This window comes from Ptychodera flava, chromosome 9, assembly GCF_041260155.1.
Source record: "Ptychodera flava strain L36383 chromosome 9, AS_Pfla_20210202, whole genome shotgun sequence".
Lineage (NCBI taxonomy): Eukaryota > Metazoa > Hemichordata > Enteropneusta > Ptychoderidae > Ptychodera > Ptychodera flava.
In genome coordinates this window covers 12321378-12342559 of record NC_091936.1, presented here as the reverse complement: position 1 = coordinate 12342559, position 21182 = coordinate 12321378, and the positions used below count along the sequence as shown (strand labels likewise).

Genomic DNA, 21182 nt, shown 5'->3' with positions numbered 1-21182 from the left:
AAATCTGGAGACATGGCACATCGCAGTTTTATTTTAGTATTTTATATTTTACAAAAGATGTAAGAAGCAATGATTTTGTTGAAAATTCTGAAAAAAATATAGGAAGATTTGATCGCGAACACATTTTCACTTGGGGGTCAACTAGCCCTGCGTACGATGCTGTGTGTTCCGCTACAGCTAACCGCCCCGCTCACCACAGCCCTGCAAAGACCCGTACGTTGGATCGGTGACTTCAAATCCATTTTGGGACTTGACGTAAAAAGCCAAATTACTGCCGAAATTCAGCGTTCTTGGGCCCAAGTCGTATCCCAGCCTACCTCAGCTACTCGATCGCTTCCAAAAATGACAGTCTTTTATTCACTTCTCGTAAATAACCGTCGATGTCGGCAACTCTCTCGCTAGCCCTGCGTACGATGCTGTGTGTTAGCTGTAGCACATAGCATCGTACGCAGGGCTAGGGGTCAACATGGGGTCGCAGCCATGTTGCCTCAAAACTTATTTCTGTCTGCACTCAAAACTCAAAAATGTCGCATATGAACCTGAAAAATCGATGTAATTTTGTCAAACTTCGGCGAAATTTCAGCCTATAGACAAAATTTCATCTAGGTAAGGTAAATTTACTGAAATTTGATCGACAAATAATCCTGAGCTTGAACGTGACAGCTCGCCTTCTCCGGGAAGTCATGCATCCGGCCACAGTCGCTCGAGAGCTATTCAGCTCTGGGACTATTCGCCCCATAGACGAGTATACAGAAGCGAGAAATACCTCGCTTCTGTATACTCGTCTATGGGGCGAATAGTCCCAGAGCTGAATAGCTCTCGAGCGACTGTGATCCGGCCAGCTGCCCATATGGCCGGGTGCATGAGATTGTTTTCAAGCGACGGCGGCAGACCGTACGGGGCTCTGGATATGAACCTACCGCCGGTGTAGCTGTAATGCTGTTGCGTTGTTTTTAATCACCACGGACGAAGTCCGAGGGGACTTATAGGTTTGGTCATGTCCGTGCGTCCGTCCGTCCGTTCACGCCTACAGTACCCAACCCCATACAGATGCACGTCGATTTGTTTCACAATCATGATGCTATCAAATTTGGCCGTGTTAGAGGACTTTTTAGTTTACACCTCCATAGACTCCCATGTATAAGGCAGTTCTCCATAGACTCGCATGTATGATGCCAAGAAAAATAAAAATTAGTTTCTCATCGTATTCATATTGCCTAAAGGATGCAGTGACACAGGTTTTTTTGTCCCCACGGATAAAGTCCAGGGGGCTTATAGATTGGCTCATATCCGTCAGTGAGTGCATCAGTGAGTCCATCGGTTCACGCAGATATCTCAGACATTTTGACAAAATATCATGTGACCTTGGTGACCTTTGACCTCAAATATACATTATTGTCCATGACTCAGTAACCACAAGTGCTAAACCTTTCATATTTGGTATGAGGGACACCTTATGATGCCACATATTGTACTCCATTAATTATGTGCATATCTAATTATGAGCGAGCCAATAGAGCAAGAGGTCTGATTTCTGGTATATAGGGATAAGTTAACAATATAATTTGTTTACAAAACTTCACGTGACCTCAATGACCTTTGACCTCAAATATACATATTTGTCCACAACTCAGTAACCACAAGTGCTACACCCTCATATTTGGTATGAAAGGACACCTTATGACACCATATATTGTACCTCATTAATTATGTGCATATCTTATTTTGAGCGAGCCAATAGAGCTAGAGGTCTGATTTTTGGTATATAGGAATAACTTAGCAATACAATTATTATGACAAAATGTGACGTGACCTCAATGACCTTTGACCTCAAATATATATATTTGTCCACAACTCAGTAACCACAAGTGCTACATCCTTCATATTTGGTATGATAAGACACCTTATGACACCACATATTGTACCTCATTAATTATGCGCATATATAATTTTGAGCGCGCCAATAGAGCTAGAGGTCCGATTTTTGGTATATAGGAATAACTTAGCAATACAATTATTTTGACAAAATGTCACGTGACCTCGATGACCTTTGACCTCAAATATATATATTTGTCCACAACTCAGTAACCACAAGTGCTACACCCTTCATAAATGGTATGATGGGACACCTTATGACACCACATATTGTACCTCATTAATTATGCGCATATGTAATTCTGAGCAAGCCAATAGAGCTGGATGTCCGATTTTTGGTATATAGGGATAACTATAGGGTAGAAATCTAAATATGCCCATCTAAATATTAGACATCTACCATCGAGAACAAAAGAAATTTGCTGTAATTTGAATATTTAAGGAGTTTAAGCAATTCCCGCTATAAATAAAGAACCCCTGCCTCAAACTCCACAAAAGTTGCTAGACATATTTTGCCGTTGTCATGCCATTGCTTCGTTTAATAACCAGTTAATCAAATGCCTCATTGACAGGAGGAAATTCAAGACCATATTTGAATAGTAGTATATATTGTCCTCAAAATTACTCTATCACGGCCCAAGTACTCATTGCCTTCAGCAATACTGCCTTGTTATTATATTATTATTATTATTATTATTATTATTATTATTATTATTATTTTTTATTTAACGAGGGTAGTCTGATTTACAAAATGAATTGTAATTTCCATCAGAGCCCTCTAAAATAAGTCCATTGTCATACAAAGAGAAAGCATACATGGAAAAAGTATTGAATTGGGGACATTTCGATAAATAAACAGATTATAAATAAATATGCGAAACTAAAATGTAACAAAGGTCCAACAAGACACATCAATCCAAATCAGAGCCTCGTCCATGAACTTAGCATACAGATAATTACGTAATGTGGATTTAAAGGATAACAAAGTTTCACAGCTACGAACGGACGGGGGAATAGCGTTCCAAATTTTAACTGCTCGATAAGCGAATGATATTTGACCCATAGCCGTTCTAAATAACGGCGTGTATAAATTACCATGACTAGTGTTGCGCGTATTTAAATGATGCATTTCTGTGAGAGGACGGAATAGATTACATAAATAGGAAGGTGCAAGATTGTGCAGAGCTTTAAAAGTCATTACAGCAGTAAATAAGTAATACGAAAGTCTATGGGCAACCAATGGAGACTAGTGAAAACAATTCGAGAGGAAACAGATGTATCGACACCTAAAATAACCCTGCCAGCTCTTTTCTGGAGTTTATACAATTTCTGGAGATTTGTTTTGGAAGTGCTACCCCAGACAGTGCAACAGTAATCGACTACAGAAAGAAATAACGCATTGTAAACCAAGAGTAGTACATTTCTCTGAGTGAAAGGGCGCAGTTTACGCAAAATTCCAATTCTCATAGACAAATTCTTACATAGCTTATTAATGTGATCATCCCAACTTAAGATGTTGTCAATTTGCACACCTAGAAGTGTGTGAGTAAAAACATTTACAATTGGAGTGTTGTTGATTTGAATAGTGAAAGGGGCATCAGAATCAGTAAAAAGCTTGATTTTAGGACGTGATGCAACAACCATACATTTTGTTTTAGTGGTATTAATTGACATAGCATTGTTGGAAACCCAGTTTGAAACCGGTATATATCCTCATTCAAACTGAAGTGACATTTTCTATGGTAGCCCCGGAAACACACATGGTCTGGTCATCTGCAAACATTTCCAAATTGCTCCCATTGAGACACAGTGGAAGATCATTTATGAAAATTAAAAACAGAAGTGGTCCCAGTATAGAGCCCTGTGGGACTCCACAAGTAACTGGTAACACGTCAGAGTTTTCAGACATATAACTGACAAGCTGGTTTCTACCGGTCATGTAGGAGCGGAACCAATTTAAAGATGACCCAGTTACACCATAAGTAAAAAGTTTCTTAAGCAACATGTCATGATCAACAAGATCGAAAGCTTTACACAAGTCTAAAAACATTAAGCCACTGTACAAACCCTGATCCATATTGTGAGAAGTTGATCGGTTAACTTAAGCAGAGCAGTATGACATGAGTGTAACTTTCTAAAACCAGATTGAGAGTCAACAATTAATTTATTACTATGCAAAAAATTGTACAACTATTATAAACATGTTTCTCTAAAATTTTTGATAGAATAGGTAAAAGAGAAATAGGCCTATATTGTTAATGTCACTTTTTGAACCACACTTATGTATAGGAACAATCTTGGCACTTTTGAAAGCAATCAGGAAAGATGCCATTGATAATAGACATGTTGAAAATACTGGTGACAAATTATTGTAAACTAGGGATATCTATGAAAAGATAGAACGCAGGCGTTTTTGCCAACACCAACTTTGAGATTATTGCGTCGTCACTACGCGATGAAATGGAGTGTATTTCAGTCACAGAGATCTTGGTCCATCAGGTCCTGTGGGGGCCCATTAGATCTCGGGGTATCAAAATCGTATGAAATTCTGCAGACCAACATTATTTCAAACTTAGTCATGCCAATTAAAAATACATTCAGATGAAGGTCGGTTGAAAAAAGCATGGAAATTCAGCATATGGGTGCCATACAAAGTCCGAAGGAAAAATGTAGAAATTCGATAACGAAATAAATTCCATATTGTCATCCTGGCCACTCCTTCAAATATTTAATAGACCCTACGATGTTCATTTGAGTCGTAACTTTGTTTTCACAAAATACAAAGACCGGGTCTCCTTCACCAACGCAGGAGCCTTACAGTTGAATATGTTATCACAGATAAATTTCTCCTTGTCTGTAATGTTATTTATGTCTCCAAGCGAAGTTTGCACCATGCCCTACAGCGTGACATATGCGATCACGATGATCGGCTGTGTGAACAAAGACACAGTACAGTAAATTACCCACAACTCTCTTTGATTTGTATCCCTGAAGGTTACTGTACTTACAACTTTTTCAGTTCTGTATGCAAGCAATAATGTGCAGCATCAGAATAATTGATAGATAATATCAAGTAAAAGTACGTTTAGAAATTTCATTGAAAGTTTCTATTAAACAACCCTGGAAGTCACATTCTGTAGGTAATACAAATGCCATACTTTTAGGCACAATTTATAATAATAAATAATAATAATAATAATAATAAAGGAAATTTATTGTGCGCCTAATCTCGCAGAGCTCTAGGCGCATGGCTACAAAAGAACTCTCATCAGGTGTGAGATTTAAAAAGGTGTGTTTTAAGAGTAGAACGAAATGATGCTAAAGATTGAGTATGACGGAGATTTGCAGGTAAACTATTCCAAGTCGTAGGACCAGTATAGGAAAATGATCTTTCGCCGAAGCTTTTCGTGACAGCACGAGGTACTCTGAGTACACGAGTATCAAAGGAAGAAACGCAACTGTCTTGAGGGACAGTACTGTTGAAGAAGGTCTGTAGGTATTGCGGCCCAGATCCAATAAATGAATTGAAACAGATTACTGAAAGTTTGTATTGTATGCGAGATGTAATTGGTAACCAATGTAGCGAACACAAAAGAGGTTGGACGGAGTCAGATTTCTTGACCTTATACACTAGTCGTGCAGCAGCATTTTGCACTCTCTGCAACTTTTGGAGTAAATATTTGGGACAACCAGCTAAAAGAGAGTTACAATAGTCCAGGCGCGAAAGTACATATTTATGACGAACTGAAGGGTCATTCTCTGAGAAAACTTAGAATGCAAATTTCTTTTTTCATTTCCTTTGGGAAAAATCAATATCCTTTTGTTTCAAAAAACAGGTGCAACTAGTCTCCCTACTTTCTATCACATTATTCTGTATGGCTGAAGACACAATCAGTGGAAGATTTTACAAAGACTCTATCTCCTCTCTCATTCTTGCATAATTTGCCAAATCATTTGAAATGAGAATTGAGAAGAATGGTGTCCTTAAAAGTACATTTTCAGACATATGGGAGACCTGGTCGACATATCTGGGGAATCTCTGAGGATACAAATCACAATGGATTATGGGAAATCTACAGTACTGTGAAAGAGTCATGCCACCCTGAAAAATGTGAGAAAATACCAAATTTTAACATGTGTACAAAGATAAGCTTAATGCTTCTGAGAGTAACATATAACTTTGCAGCAGGCTGGCGCTGTGCTGTATATGGCTATTCATGCACGTAGATTTTGACCTCCACAGTCTCATTTCATTACATAGAACTTTCCAAAGAGCACAACTCTTTAAGAATTTAGAATAAGGAATCCTCCAACAACCTTCTACCACGGTTTCTCAAGTCGTGAAACGGGCCAGTGGCTGTAACTGTTGATGATTTTTTCATGATTGTGTGTGTGTGTGTGTGTGTGTGTATGTGTGTATCAATCGCAAGTTCTTGTGCTATCTCCTAAAGCATGTTGAAACATCTACTATCCAGCTTATCAACACAGCGTCTATACGTGTAAAACCACTGTTACTGTTACATTTAAATTCTAGCCCGGGCCAGAATTCACTTGCCAACAACAACAACAATGCAGTTTATACATGTACAGGTTGATTAGGCAAGCTAAATGGTGCATATCTCAACATGCTTTGGGTAGAAGAACAAGAAATTGTAGTTGACATTAAAAACCAATATACGGAAAAAATCATCAAAAGTTACAATTACTGTCCTTTTAAAGTTGACCGGAACTCAAAATATGAACACAGACAAATATACAAAAATACCATTTATCGGGACCAGCAAAGACTAATCAGTTATAGAATTATTACGACCCTCATTATGGGTAAATTATATACAATTATGTGCATTAAGTTTATCTTGGACAAATTAGCAACTTAATGGTGTGTCCATATAAAACTTGCGAAACAGATGCAGTTTTCTCACAAACTTTTTCTGTCCAATGCGATTGTTACCTGATGTATAAAAAGACGTGTTGCTCAATCGGCACGACACCTCTATACCAAAATTTTCGAAGCTGGGATTGGCCGAGTATGGTATAGCGACTGCAGGTACGGATAATGACGGGTGTCCTTCTTTTCCCTTTTGAATTCTGTGAAGTTCATGATCTGTTTACTGCGATGACACAGCCTTCTCTATGAGCGAGTAGTTTTTTTAGGTCCGCCTGAAAATATTTCAAACTGGCCGTTGTACAATCACGGATCTCGTGGCGTCAACGCAGGAGTTTTGAGAGCATTTGACAAATTGCGTTGGGGGACCTACTTCGCGGCACATTCAATGTCTACCACAGTACAGTTGATTACAAACAACGTTCAAAAGGGTTTACTTAAGTCTGGTGACAAATTGTGTGAACATTTTCACATCATGATCATCTCTTCCTCATTATCTCTCTCTCCAAGGATGAGGCTATGTTTGATTTGCGTGTTGCTGTGGGCAACCACTGCTTACTGCCAATGGAATAGCAACATGAGAGACAACCGTGAGGTTATGGTCCATTTATTTGAGTGGAAGTGGTCGGATGTCGCTAAAGAATGTGAAAAGTGAGTGTAACTTATTTGTCTATATGGTCAACACAGAGTGACATTGTTAAGGTTGTAATGGTTGAGATGAATTACTATACTTAGTCTATAGTGATTCATCTCACCATTACAAACTTAACGGAAGCGACCTCCGTAAATTCTGAGACATCATCTTAGTCCGTGGGCTAGAGGGGGTCTACGTGCACCCCCCCCCACAGGATAACAAACCTGTATTTTTCAGAACCCTTGGGATCCCCAGAATACGAAATGGAATTTTAACATAAAAATATCTGTCTTCTGTAAGTCATGTGCTGAGCTCATTTTTTAACATAACGTCACTTGTTTGGTATCATTAGAAAGGAAATTTATTCTTCTTTAAGATGGCATATTGCATTATGCAATATCTTCTACAGTTTTTGTCAAATATAACCAAAACTTACCCCTTACCCCAAAATTTAACATTGTTCAGTAGCCATTTGAATGGTTGGGTACACAGCTTTTAGGTAGCTAGATGTGCTTCCAATATACTTTTTCGGATTCTCAAATTGTCACCATGATTTGCCACTTGTGGTGACTTGTCAGTCGTGTGGAGTAACTGGAATCTTCGGTTGTGAAAATCGTCAATTTAATTTTCCCCATTGAGTTAACAACAGGTATTGCGCCTATTTTCATTTTCAAATATCCACAAAGTCTACTTACTAGTTTGTTTGTCTAATTACCACGGCAAGTCCTGACTTTCATTCCAGACTGATAATAAAAGACAATCGTTCAATATTTTCTCGAGGAAAGTTTGAACGAAAGTTTGAAACTGTAAGTTTGGAGACGCGTACAATCTTCACTGAATATTTTAGTAAGAGCGTGGGCTCCTTATGCCGACTACACGTTGTTGCTGTCAGCCCTGTTTTCCGATGTACGTGCACTTCATAGTGTCCGAGAAGCTACGGCACACATCTTTAGAGGCTTTGATTGTACCAATTCCGACGTCCAACTTTTCAACGTGTACTTCCGCAATTTGACGATTTTTGCATCTAAAGCTGAACTTTGTATGGCAGTTTTGGTCGACCTTCGGGTGCACTTTTTGAAACGTCTTTATCTCTGCACCAATTTGACAACAGCTTCCAAATATTTAACGGTCAACCTGTAAAGCGGTAATGACACTTGTAGATATTAGACAGTAGTAGATAGTCAGTTTAGATGGGTGTTCAATTTTTTCAGTCAATAAAATACTTAAAAATAGTGTTGGATAAAACGGTTTGTACCCAGAGTTGGCATGGTATCAAATCTTTATCTCAATAAATTGAAGTTATCCTAGATGGCAATGTCGAACAACCTAGCGCTTGTAAGGATATTTGCGTGACGGTGCTCAAACGGTGAACAGTTGTTTATAACACCAGTTGTTTCATTCAGGATGAAAAATATATGTACTAGTAAGCCTGATCACAAGTCATATGCTGATAAGGCATTTACCTTTTGACCGTATGCGTAAAACTCCATCGACTATTCACCTGGTAGACGGCCAATGAAATGTGGGCCAACACCGATTTATGCATACGTTGCACGGGTATAGGAATGTGCTCACCTTACGAAAGTAAGCCGCTTACGTGACTGGAAATTACAGTGTCATTGAAACGATGTTCTGCTTGCTCCTGCTAGTTTCCTGGGACCCAGATTGTACGGTGGTGTTCAAGTGTCGCCCCCAAGCGAACATCGCACGGTATGGAATCCATTCCGGCCATGGTGGGAGAGATACCAACCCGTCAGTTACCAGTTGGTCAGTAGAAGTGGTGATAGAAATGCCTTCATTGACATGGTCAACAGATGCAACGCTAAAGATGTTCTTATTTACCCAGATTTGGTCATTAATCACATGACCAGCAACGAAGGTGAGTCTCTCTCTCTCTCTCTCTCTCTCTCTCTCTCTCTCTCTCTCTCTCTCTCTCTCTCTCTCTCTCTCCCCAAAGTAATGTAACATCTCTCCAACGCAATGTAACGTATGTATGTATGTATGTATGTATGTATGTATGTATGTATGTATGTATGTATGTATGTATGTATGTATGTATAGTATGTATGTATGTGTATGTATGTATGTATGTATGTATGTATGTATGTATGTATGTATGTATGTATGTATGTATGTATGTATGTATGTATGTATGTATAGTATGTATGTATGTAGTATGTAAGTGGACATGCAAGCTTATGCACGTGTCTATCTATTCCTCTTTCTCTATGTTGGTATTTATGTATATTTAGGGCCTACAGGCATTGGGTATGGGCAATACAGGGTTGACCATCATAACTTGGGGGTGGATGGTCGAAAAATGGTTAAAATCAGGAAACGGTGACTTATGAAAACAGTTATTCACATGAAGTTGACCGAAAATCCTTGGAAGTTGGGGGCAAAGGATGCATGCCATGGAAATGCGAATGGACCATACTGAAAAGAAACGTTAAATTAATTTATGTGAGTATCGCGTTGAGTCGAGTGTGAAACATATGAAATTGAAAGAGGAATTAACATTTTGCGGATGACAGAAAAAAAAACTTGATTTTTGTACATGTCTTACAGTGAACGGAGTTGGTACTGCAGGCAACGCATACGATACCAGAAACTCTGCCCGTGATTTTCCAGCTGTACCGTATACACACTGGCATTTCAATGACGATATCTGAGACCGAGATATTGTTAACTACAACAACGCATGGGAGGTCCGCAACTGTCGTCTGCTCGACCTTGTCGATTTGAAGTTGTCCGACAACTACGTACGTGACAGAGTAGTTGACTTCGCCAACGACATGATAAACATCGGTGTGGCTGGTTTCCGCGTGGTGCATGTAAACATATGTGGCCCAGTTACTTGGAAGCCATCTACAACCGATTTAACAATCTGATAACACCTACATTCCCGAGTGGAAGCAGGCCGTTTATCGTACAAGAAGTCATCGATCAGGGTGGAGAGCCAATCAAAGCTACTGATTACACACACCTTGGACGCGTGACTGAGTTCAATTACGGTCTGGAGCTGAGCAACTGCTTCTTGGGTTATAACCAATTGAGATGGTTGGCGAACTGGGGTGAACCATGGGGTTTACTGCCACGTAACGATGCACTTGCTTTCATCGACAACCATGACAACCAGCGTGGCCATGGAGGAGGCGGTGAAATCCTTACTCACGAACGATCAAAAGAATACAAGATGGCAGTAGAATTCATGCTGGCACACGATTACGGCATTCCTCGCGTGATGAGCAGCTACTATTTCACGGATACTGAAGCAGGCCCGCCTTCCCATCCAGATGGATCGACCAAAGATGTCGTCTGCTTTGGTGAATGGGTGTGCGAACACCAATGGCGACAGATCGCTGCAATGGTTTGGTTGCGTAGGGCTGCCTTCGGCACGGGAGTTGACAGCTGGTGGGATAATGGCGGTAACCAGATAGCTTTCTCTCGTGGTAACAGCGACGAGGCTAACAAGGCGTTCATTGCGATAAACGGAGACAGCTGGACTATGAATGCCTCAATCTACACAGGTTTGCCCGGTGGCAGCTACTGCAATCTGATTGTGGCTGACTACAACTCTGGTTCAAGATCGTGCACTGACGTAGAACAGAACGGCACCCCTCACATCGTTACGGTCTCTGGCAACGGTTATGCTGATATCAATATTCCGAGCAATGGCGACCCGGTTGTCGCTATTCACGTTGAAGCCACTGTTTAAATTCAAATGGAGAAAACTCTGTTCAATCGATGCAAACGCGATAAACATGTTTATGTGCGTTCTATTAATAAACAATAATCTGAAGACTTGACAAACTGTCCGTTGGTATTGATTTCCTTCGCATCTATAATCATTCTTCTGGCTGACGCCATGCAATGAGATATACAGAGTCAAAATTGTGAGTGAACGCGGACCGAAACGAACAATAGCGAACCATAGGTTGGTTGTTTTTTCGTGCGTGTGTGTATGTGTTTGTGTGTGTGTGTGTGTGTGTGTGTGTGTGTGTGTGTGTGTGTTTGTGTTTCGTTCGTTTTCGTTGCACTTTCGTTGCTGTGGGACTCTATTCTGAAACTTTCCAAACCACATAGTAACAGCAAATCTGTCTTTTACTAAGGTACTTGGTGCAGTCAGTCGTTGTGATGGTCGAGATTACCTTTTAGAGTAAAGTATTTGTTGCCCCTCTCTGCAACTCATTGCCCGATTGTCTCCTGCTTTTGATATATTTTACAGGTTTTTTTTTCCACTCATTTCCCTGTTTTCCTCCAAAATCAGGTCTAAGTAATTCGGCGTTTCGCTTGTCAACACAATGTCCGCTATATTGATTTTTTTGCTTCTGTTGGCAGCTGAATGTCAGTCCGGACCAGAATTCGTTTGTCGACAACAACATGATACAATGTACACAAAGCATCATGCTGGCAAGGTCTATACTTTGTATTTCAACACGTTTTAGGGAGAAGAATAAGAAAATGCGTGTCTTTACAGAAACAATAACGAAAACGTCATTAACTTTAGGGTAGAATGCGCCACGGGGACAGATATGTGGACTTTCAAACTTTATCAATTCTTTTCTGATCTACCACTTGTGGAGTTATTTTAAAGCTCTTGGTGTAAAAACAAAACTTTACATCGTTTTATTTTTTGAAAATGTTTCTCCCCCCATAGAGTTAAGATCGGGATGGCGGCCATTTTGAATTTCAAATATTGGTAAATCCTGGGTAATTTGTCTTTCTAGTATGGTACCAAAATTTGAATGGCGACCCGCAGTTTTTATTCTTGGTTTTGAAAGAGAATGGTTGAAAGATTACTTGAGAAAATTTGAGCAAAAGTTTAAGTCTTTCACCTTTGAGGCGCATACTACCTTGAAGTATAACAGCTAATAACAGACATACTGCTCTCATTTAGCAACTTAGCAACCTAGATCTTGCTCACATAGGCCTAACCGCGTTTTGGTGAGTGGTTTTAATAACCAAGGCAATATATCAAGATGTTGTCATACCCGCAGTAAGGAAGATGACAGATTTATAACTTTTGCTAAAACTTTCCTGAATAAAACTTTTAACCATTCACACCAAATAAAGCACAAAAAATAGGAGTTTGGTACTAAAGAAACAGATTACCTGACACATTTGAAACCAAAATGGCCGCCATTTCTCCATTGTCTCATTGCTATTGGGGAATATATTTTTTTTTATTTAAAAAAAAGACGGTGAAAGTGTAAGAGTTTTAAATGACTTCTCACAAGTGGTAGACAAGAAAGGTATTGGGAAAATTTGACACTTCGAATATTTGTCCCAGAGGAGCATTGTATCTTAATACACCCATTGCGAATCTCGCGAATGCGCAAGGTTACATGGGAAATCGCGGACCGGAAGTGCGGTAAACGACCAGACGACGCCTATGCTATAAGGGACCGTCTCAGATTGTCGCAGAAGTTCAAAAGCGAAATTCATTCGTTTAGGGGGGGGAGGGGGTTTGACCTCCATTCAATTAGTGAACTTCACTTTCGCACTTTTATTTTGTGATCACAAGTTTTCGTGTGTTTATTTTAAATTAAAGAAAACTGCACACTTGTGCCAACAAATTTGTAACCGTTTCCATCTCGTTTGTGCCCCACACACAATTTACTAATACTAACATTGTATCCTAAACCTTTCACTTATCAAATTCAACAAAGACAAAAGTATCATTTTTTAAATGTGCTATTTATAAGCGTATGCTCTAACCACTTGGTGTCTTTATTCTCACATGTTATGCGTCTGGTCATAGTCGTTTTAATATGATTGAACATGCCTGGGTCCCCTTGTCAAAGTTTCTCGCTTATTTACCGCCCCTACCAAGTACAAATTGCGTGTTCGCAGAGACAAAGAACAGATGCAAAAAGGGAAAGTAAAATAAAATGAAACTTTTATGCGGTAAAATGCCCTGTTAGTAGTCAAATCTGATCGATTACTTTAATTGTAATGTGGCATGGGGAATGCGTCTTTAGAAGCTATAGCAAAATGCAACATTGTACCCTCAGGCAGACATAAACATTTCGCACTTTTGAAGTTTCGTTTAGGGGGAGGGGGAGGGGGTTTTGATCAAAACGAATTAATTTCGTTTCTTGAACTTCTGCGACAATCTGAGACGGTCCCTAACACGGAACCGGTCGATTTTTGTGTGTAAAACCCAAAAATACGAAGAACCATATCGTTTTCAAGTAAAAAGAAACCAAGTAGTCGTTGAAACTCTCACTGGTGAAGTATCCATATGCATGTTTTTAGACTGAGATGTTGTTCATTGGAAAGATATCGTAGATAGTTTTTCGTGTCGTTTAGCGGCGAGCGAGAAGTTCCGCATAGTATACACACAGGCCCAGCGCCTTGCTGCTCCTGAGAAAACCCGTTTATTTCATGTACATGGGAAAGTTACGATGAAATTCACTCGAAAGTATTTTTCCTCACTCGTCTGTATTTCTCTGGCATAGGCACATTTAAATATATTTGGAAAAAATAAGGCGTCCACGAAAAAGTGAAGCAGGTGTCGCATCGCGAGACTACGGGGCACACGTACGCTAACGGCCGGGCGCTGCTGTCTCGAGCGCCGCGAACTTGTGTGTTCGCGTCACGCTGTCGATGTGCATGTGACGGCCGGTTCCTGCGTGCGCCCAAGCAAACTTAGGTCGACGTCGATATAGAGGAAATGGATTTGGATATAATTACTCTTTATGTTCCAACAGGTAGCCTGTGATTGATGGTATCAAATAAATTTCTTGGAAGTTCAACTTAAAATATCACAAGAAAATATGGATGAAGATCAGCCTACTTTAGAATATTTCCAGGCATGGACGATTGACTCTCTGATGTCTTTTTTATCGAAACGTGGATTGAAGACCAACGGGAACAAAGCTATTCCTGTAGCTCGTACTTTTAGTGCATATGAGATGAATATACCTGTTCTGAAGTCGCACGCCGAATTACAGGCACAAAAGGCTCTTGAATATAAAGCTTTGTTGGAAGTAAAAGATGATGGGGGCAAACTGGTAATTTTGCCCGATCCAATGATCGACCTAACTGACTGGATTGGTGAGAAAGATGGCATGAAGAGTTGGCCTCCGATATATTTTGATGACATTTGCATGTTCATTCTAAGCAGACATGCAGGGGGATCAGATGTAGACATGCGGAAAAGATTATTAAGCGATTACAAAGAAGGCAAAGCTTACAGATTATACGACAATCAATGGATGAAGGAAGTTTATTTCCATGCTGTTGGGAATTTCTGTTTTCTCAAAGGAGAGTGTACGCCTTCGCAAAGAATAGGTGACATTCCGCATAAGATGTGGGTATGTGTGCACAGAACTGGCGACATAAGAGCTGCATATTGCACCTGTTGTGCGGGGTTAGTATTTATTTTTATTCATTTATGTCACATAATTGATATTGATGGGTTTTTTATCTTACTTTGTATTCTGTTCTCGCGTAATGTTTTCAAATATATATGTTGTGATGTAGTTACCGTAAACATATTAATTCAAAGTATTTTACTGTCTGCTTTATATCATAAGCATTTGATATGTAAAATATAAATAATTAACATGCATATACAGTACACAGTTAAAACAAAATATATGACCAAACCATATTGCCATCGGATATAAATTGACTAAAGAGTACGTGTAATTGACTTCCAGGTTTGGTGAAACATGTAATCATGTAGCAGCATTACTCTTTAGAGTTGAAGCAGCATGTAGGAGAGGCTTGACAAATCAACCATGTACATCAGTTTTATCAAGATGGAATGTGCCTGCTAAAAGAACCAATGTCGACCCTAAACTAGTCTCTGAGATGGATTGGAAACAAAACAAACATGGGCAGTCCGGTAAGCTTTAATCAAATAATTGCGACATTTGTTTTTAAATATGGCGAAACTAATGATATTCTGCGACGCATATCATATCATGAACACGAAATTAACACTTTCGCTGGAGGAAGTTCCAACTGCAAAGTTCGTTTTAAAATATGAGGCCTGTAACTTGCTTCGCCCTTAGTTATCAACAAAACTATCAGTCTGATAGTTTTGAAAATCACCGAAGATTTGTAAATTAATACAGTTATCATTTTCTGCTGCAGGGAAACGGCCACTCAATCATCCAAAGAAGCGGCTTTTTTCATCGGAATCGCCGACAGAACATGAAGACGTCCATGTCACTAGAAATAATTTCGCGTATTTCATCGCTAGAACAGTGCCGTCATCTTGTCTAAATTACTGACTACGCATGCGCAGATTCATAATAAACTATGTAACCGGAAGTGTAGGCACAAGACCACTAATTTACTTCCGGGTTCGAAGATTTATTCGGAAGAAAAATAGTGCAGACCTTGAAGTTTTGATATATGCATGGATGCTTGTTTAGTTGTAACTTTAACGTTAAGAATTTTTGTAAATACATGTATATTTTTCGGCCTGAATAAAAATGCAGACTGTTGTGAATAATGGCTGAAGCATTTGGTGGTAATATGAGGAGTTCTAGGGCTAATAGAAATCATAACAATAAGCCTGAATTTTGTCAAAAACACCACTGACGGCGCTATTTCATCGCTATCTCAAAATTTCTGTGGACTTGCCCACACGAAAAATTAATCAGTAGTCAAGCTGACATTGACCTAACACCTGTTAAGAGGATTCGTGCCGCTGAATGTTTTAAAATAGGAAAATCGAGCTCAACGCTACTGTGGTGACCTATGGGAATTAAGCCTTAATTAGTGGTCTTGTGCCTGTACCCTATTTGCACGGGCGCCGCCATGTCTTTTTGAGTACTCGTAAATAAACAAATATGAAACGTGCAAATTATTATTTTATAACATGCCATTTATAAAATATATCTGTTTTATTAGCCAGTATAAAGTGTTATTATCTACCTTGTCGCTGATACAAAAGATCGTTAATATCACGCATAAAAAATAGAAAAAGGGAGAAACTGTCGTGCATATGAACAGGGGGGGGGCATACGCAAATAATGCTGGGATTGAATTTAGAAAAGCGCCCCTGTCAATAACCAGATTCAAAATTGCCAGTTTTTAGACGGAACGCTATAGTTTTCAGCTTGCAAGTGGAAGGTGGGCAGTGAGGTTACCATTGCAATGATAATGATGCATAATACATCCCTTGTTTACACAATAGGCTGTTATCATGGTAAAAATTGCCAATTTTTGTCCGACATTTTTACACAATATAGAAAATCTATATCTGCACTGCTGCAGGGTTTGACGTCGTGTACGTACGTGAACTGCTATCATCAGAGGGAAACTAGGCATAGTTGTCATACAAACGTATACAGCAAGTAACGGTTAATTCTATTTTATCATGAATATATACAATAGATATCAAATTGGATCCAATAATCATTATCATTCAAGGTAACTATGAAATTTACCAGGTCAATACAAATAACATTGCCAATCTTAACCCCTGGCGCGACATCAAGGGCCGAGCCCTATGATATTATTAGGTACGACATATATATAGTACGTTTTTACACTTATCACGTTTTCCCAGCTGGCTATAAATGATAACCCGAATTCTGATTGGTGTATTGATGACGTCATCGTTTTCACATAAACACTGCTAAGTATTATAAACTTGGCATTCTTTCCAAATATACGACTGTTTATCTCGCCACACGACGTTCTTTCTTATAAGCAACTGAACACACTACTTGTCACGGTGCTGCAGTTTACTGGAAATAACTTTGTTTTATTTCAACCATACAACAGACACTGCTGCGCGTAACTGTTTACAGCCTGATTATAAAAGCAACATCGAGAGACTGTGTCCATTTCAGTGACGTGTACAGTGAAGGAAATGAGCCGAGGCTCGGAAACTGTTTTTAAAAATAGGAGTTTCGTATTGATTAATATGATTTGTGTATAATGAGTAATTATCACCACTTTACGCTATGTCATATGGAACAATATCCTTATCCAAATGAAATTAGGAAATATACTAGTACTTTTTATCGTATAGGTCTGGGTGATAAGTGGTTAGTGTGCCATTCGCCACATAGTGACATCCATTCGCCATTCATGGTTATGTGAGGGATGTATGATTGCTGATCGATGTGACAACAGGCTAGAATCTATTTGAAGGTGCTTTCGAAAAAAATTCTCGATGTATTCCACAGACCTTTACTCTACCGTGATGTGTGTCTGAAGCTAACTGGTTTGTAGTTCGTTTTTTGTATAGGGCCTCTACTGAATTAATAAAAAAAGAAAATCTCGACATAAGTGTTTTTGCCTCTGAAAAAAGTTAACTTGCCAAATTCCCCGGATCACGTTTTGCTCACACAACTCGCAGTTTGCCAGAGTACAGTACACCGTTGTGAATAATTGAACCGCCCTGTATGACAACACGGGTTCGCTCCCAACAATCGCCGTCATTCTGCGAGTCCTTTGCGCAGGTGTCAACCGTGACCGATGCCCTTGCCAGACAACCCGGATGTAGCGACATGTACGAACGACCAATCTCGTTTGGCGTACTGTAGGACCAGTAGTCTTCCTCGCCGATTTTCTTTGGCAGCAACTGAATCCAGTCAATGGCATGCATTGGATGATGGGTCACCTGACTCATAAGATACTCCCCACGGGGCACTGGTCCACTGTAATGCGTGTCATCTTTGATGCTATTGGCCATGGTGCAGCAATGGGACGAGCCAGTCGGGCTACAAAATATGGGAGGTACACACAAAAAAAATCATATGCATTTTTCTTGTATGCAAATACCATGGGCTAAGTTTGCTGTGACGTTTCAATTCTGGCAATGTTACTTGATTTTCGAAGTCAGTATAATTAATGACTTGAAACTCTGGGATCTGACATTTTTTCTCGATCAGCATAAATGTACACTCTATAAACAGTATTTCTATTAAAGTCAAGCATTGATTTTTCGAGACAATGAATGTTAATCAAACCTACACAGAACCTCTAATGCTTTTTCCTCATTGCTTTTTTCAAAAATCCTCCACATACCCTATATTATCACTATGACGTAATTTCGCATATTAGTGTGATGGAGAGATTTCAAAGGTACTTCTCACCTGTTGCATGCCAAACACCCGCTGTCTCGATTAAACACACATTGGGTATAGCTGACTGATCCATCTTCTGATAGCTTTGGATTCACATCAGCCACTCTTTTCAGAAAGTCGCCGCAACAGCTGGGGATGCTGGGCCTATGATATGAAGCATAGATAACAATGTGGTGTTATTCTATGTAGGCTTGATGAGTATAAACAAGTTTTGCTGCTTAGAATCATGGAAAGAATCCAGTGCTGAATTTGTCTGGTTCCCCGCCCCATTTCTACCACTGGCTGCGCTGCTCAAGTAAAGTTGCTTTGGCTTATAACCAGAGTACGATCATAGATGTTTTTCATTCAATTTCGACAAAGAATACTTGGTTCTGCAAACGAGATTTGAGCTCAAAGATAACTCTGTGTGAGAAATAACTTTAATGCAATCACTGCGCTCGTTACAATTGACCAATGACAGCCATGCTTGCAATAGCCTTGCTGCGGATCCGTAGCCCTACCACTCCCTTTGCTGGTTGTGTTGGGGGAGTGGCTCCCCAACACAACCAGCAAAGGGAGTGGTAGGGCTACGGATCCGCAGCAAGCAATAGCCCTGCCTTACCTGACCCTACTTTCGTGAGCAGCGCAAGCCAGCGGTAGAAATGGGGCAGATATGACGCAACAACTTCTGATGTTATCTATCATGTGACCAAAGGCCAGATGTACAGCGTTAATCCAGAGCGATGGGTTCGCACTGACTCTGTCCTGAGTTTATAGGGTGTAGTCTAAGAAAACCTCCGCTTTGGCTATGTGATTTTGTTCCGTCCTAAAGGAGGCACGATGTCAATATTTGGTGTGCTTGCAAAACAACCGTGGAACCAAAATAACATTCTAATCACAGAACCTCTACCCCTGATGTTTACTCACTGAAACTTAACTTACGTATAATGCTCTACTTTTGTCCTTATTTTATTTAAACTGTTCTGGTCCTCAATTATATCTTCTATTTTAAGCGAGGAAGCAATCCTTTCACCCCTTATCACGTAGTAGTATTCCTTTTTACTCCGACCATGGGACAATACATAAAAAACATACATTGGGAAACTGATCTTTTTTCTACCATTTACGCTACGCTGCAAAGACTGTTCCTTGAAGTCGAGGAATTGGGGCATGTGCGTTTAAGATGTTATACCATACTCGGTAATGTGTTCCTATCGAATTCACACTTTAAAGCCCCAGTGACTGTAACTCTTGAAATTTGTTGACCTCCCGGTTCTCTCTGAATTCTACCCTCTGAAGGGGTATGGGTTTTTACTGCATTAGGAAACCATTCCTTTGTGAAACATTTGAAAAGTAAATTTAAATTGTAACGGTCATTTTGATTTCCTGCCATTTTCAAAATTTGGTAATGTTACAAAAGAAACAGAACATACAATGTCACAGTTGAAAATATTCAGCCAAATGCATTACATTGGACTACTCTGTGCAGTTTATGTGAAGATTTCAGTTCAGATATGCACCGTATCCATGGTTTTTGCTTTTCCACATGGGGCTTTAATCGCAGTGTAATCCTATCAAAATTGCATATTCAGTTACAGCGGGTAGTTAATCATAAGTACATACACACGCCTAAATTAGTACATTCTCACACCACTAGTGGGGCTTTAAAAACTCTTTGTTTTGGCCTCCGTTCTCTATCATTGTGAAAGCTATATTCTCCAAATGACTTTATGCAAGAGAAAATCTCGAGGAATTTTCAAAGAACAAATTTCAGTACCCCAACTTCATTTTGTGAATCCAGAAACGGATATAACATATAATCACCCTTCGTTTTCCTCTTCACTGTCCTTGTTATCGGAACGACTACAAGCCTTCACGGTCACTGCTTGCGAAAACACAATCACTGAAATGTACAACCACAGGGATCCAACGAGCGCCATCTTTGAAGAGGTGACTGGAAAATCAAATGACAAATTCACTGTCAGAAGAAAAAAGAAGAAGATGGAGACCTTCTTGAGTTCTGCACCTGTAACGATAACACAAAATGTATCGTTGACTAATGTTCCGCCCCTCCCCCTCCCCAACTTTCAAGGTTGCGTTTCAGAGCTTTAAGAATGATCATAAACGCTCATAACCAAACTTTTTAAGTACAGAGGTCTGCCCAAGTGCATAGTCCCTGCTATGGTCTCAGAAGACGCTACGGGTTCGCCTTGGAAAATTCTACAATCAAACATCGATGGTATTCGAATTCCGTCAAAGGTCATCGGCTCGTTGCGAAGGCCTTATGGCATGAATGGCCACGTAGGGGAACCGGTACGCACGACTGCTACGTGCCGATGGTCAGTCTTCGTCTCCGTAGTTTTGACACGGGTATCAAAACTAAACAGATTCTGAAGTGTCAATCCTCCACTGAGGGACCGTGGTTAAACGAGTCGTACCTCAAAACCTGGCCTTGACCACGGGACCCTATCATATATCTGGACGCTTACCATTTAGCTCTCCATTGTAGTTTGTACGAATGTTTTTTTCAGCTAATTTCTGATTGACTGGTGACAGCGTATAAAATTAGTCAGAAAACTTACCTAGGAATGTAGCGATACACTTCTTACAAAGGCTACGGACACTTTCTTAATATGAACACCAGTACACCCCAAGTGTTTACGGCAAGTTTCTAAATTGTTTATTTCAAAGAATAGACAAAGGCCGTGTAACATCCTGTTTACTGTCTGAGGCATCCTCTGTG

At 39.8% G+C, this 21182-nt stretch overlaps 1 protein-coding gene, 1 long non-coding RNA gene and 1 pseudogene across 6 annotated transcripts; 2 read left to right on the top strand and 1 right to left on the bottom strand.

Annotated features, from left to right (window-relative positions):
- Positions 1–9585: 9585 nt before the first annotated feature.
- LOC139140523 (alpha-amylase-like) lies at positions 9586–11367 on the top strand (annotated as a pseudogene).
- Positions 11368–14674: 3307 nt separating this feature from the next.
- LOC139139590 (uncharacterized) lies at positions 14675–15592 on the top strand. The gene is made up of 3 exons (XR_011553822.1): positions 14675–14775; positions 15068–15255; positions 15507–15592. It is a non-coding gene; the product is annotated as an uncharacterized lncRNA (long non-coding RNA).
- A 1512-nt stretch (positions 15593–17104) lies between these two features.
- LOC139140020 (uncharacterized) lies at positions 17105–21182 on the bottom strand. 5 transcript variants are annotated; one of them, XM_070709014.1, is made up of 4 exons: positions 21022–21182; positions 20264–20393; positions 18470–18604; positions 17105–18094 (listed from the first exon to the last, which is right to left on the bottom strand). In XM_070709014.1, exons 2-4 carry the CDS (start codon positions 20377–20379, stop codon positions 17716–17718), a joined length of 630 nt encoding a protein of 209 aa, XP_070565115.1. In that variant the 5' UTR covers positions 20380–20393; positions 21022–21182; the 3' UTR covers positions 17105–17715. The 5 variants fall into 5 exon arrangements, with proteins under 5 accessions (XP_070565115.1, XP_070565116.1, XP_070565117.1 ...); XM_070709015.1 differs by having other exon boundaries at positions 20264–20465; positions 21022–21164; XM_070709016.1 differs by having other exon boundaries at positions 20264–20417; positions 21022–21129.

What these genes read in the sequence shown, in the direction of transcription:
- LOC139140020 (XM_070709014.1), bottom strand. Translation starts at nt 20,379, where the DNA reads ATGGCGCTCGTTGGATCCCTGTGGTTGTACATTTCAGTGATTGTGTTT. An exon ending in AGTGAAGAGGAAAACGAAGG is followed by an intron (nt 18,605 to 20,263) that starts GTGATTATATGT and finishes TTCATATCATAG; the next exon opens with GCCCAGCATCCCCAGCTGTT. An exon ending in GGGTGTTTGGCATGCAACAG is followed by an intron (nt 18,095 to 18,469) that starts GTGAGAAGTACC and finishes CATATTTTGTAG; the next exon opens with CCCGACTGGCTCGTCCCATT.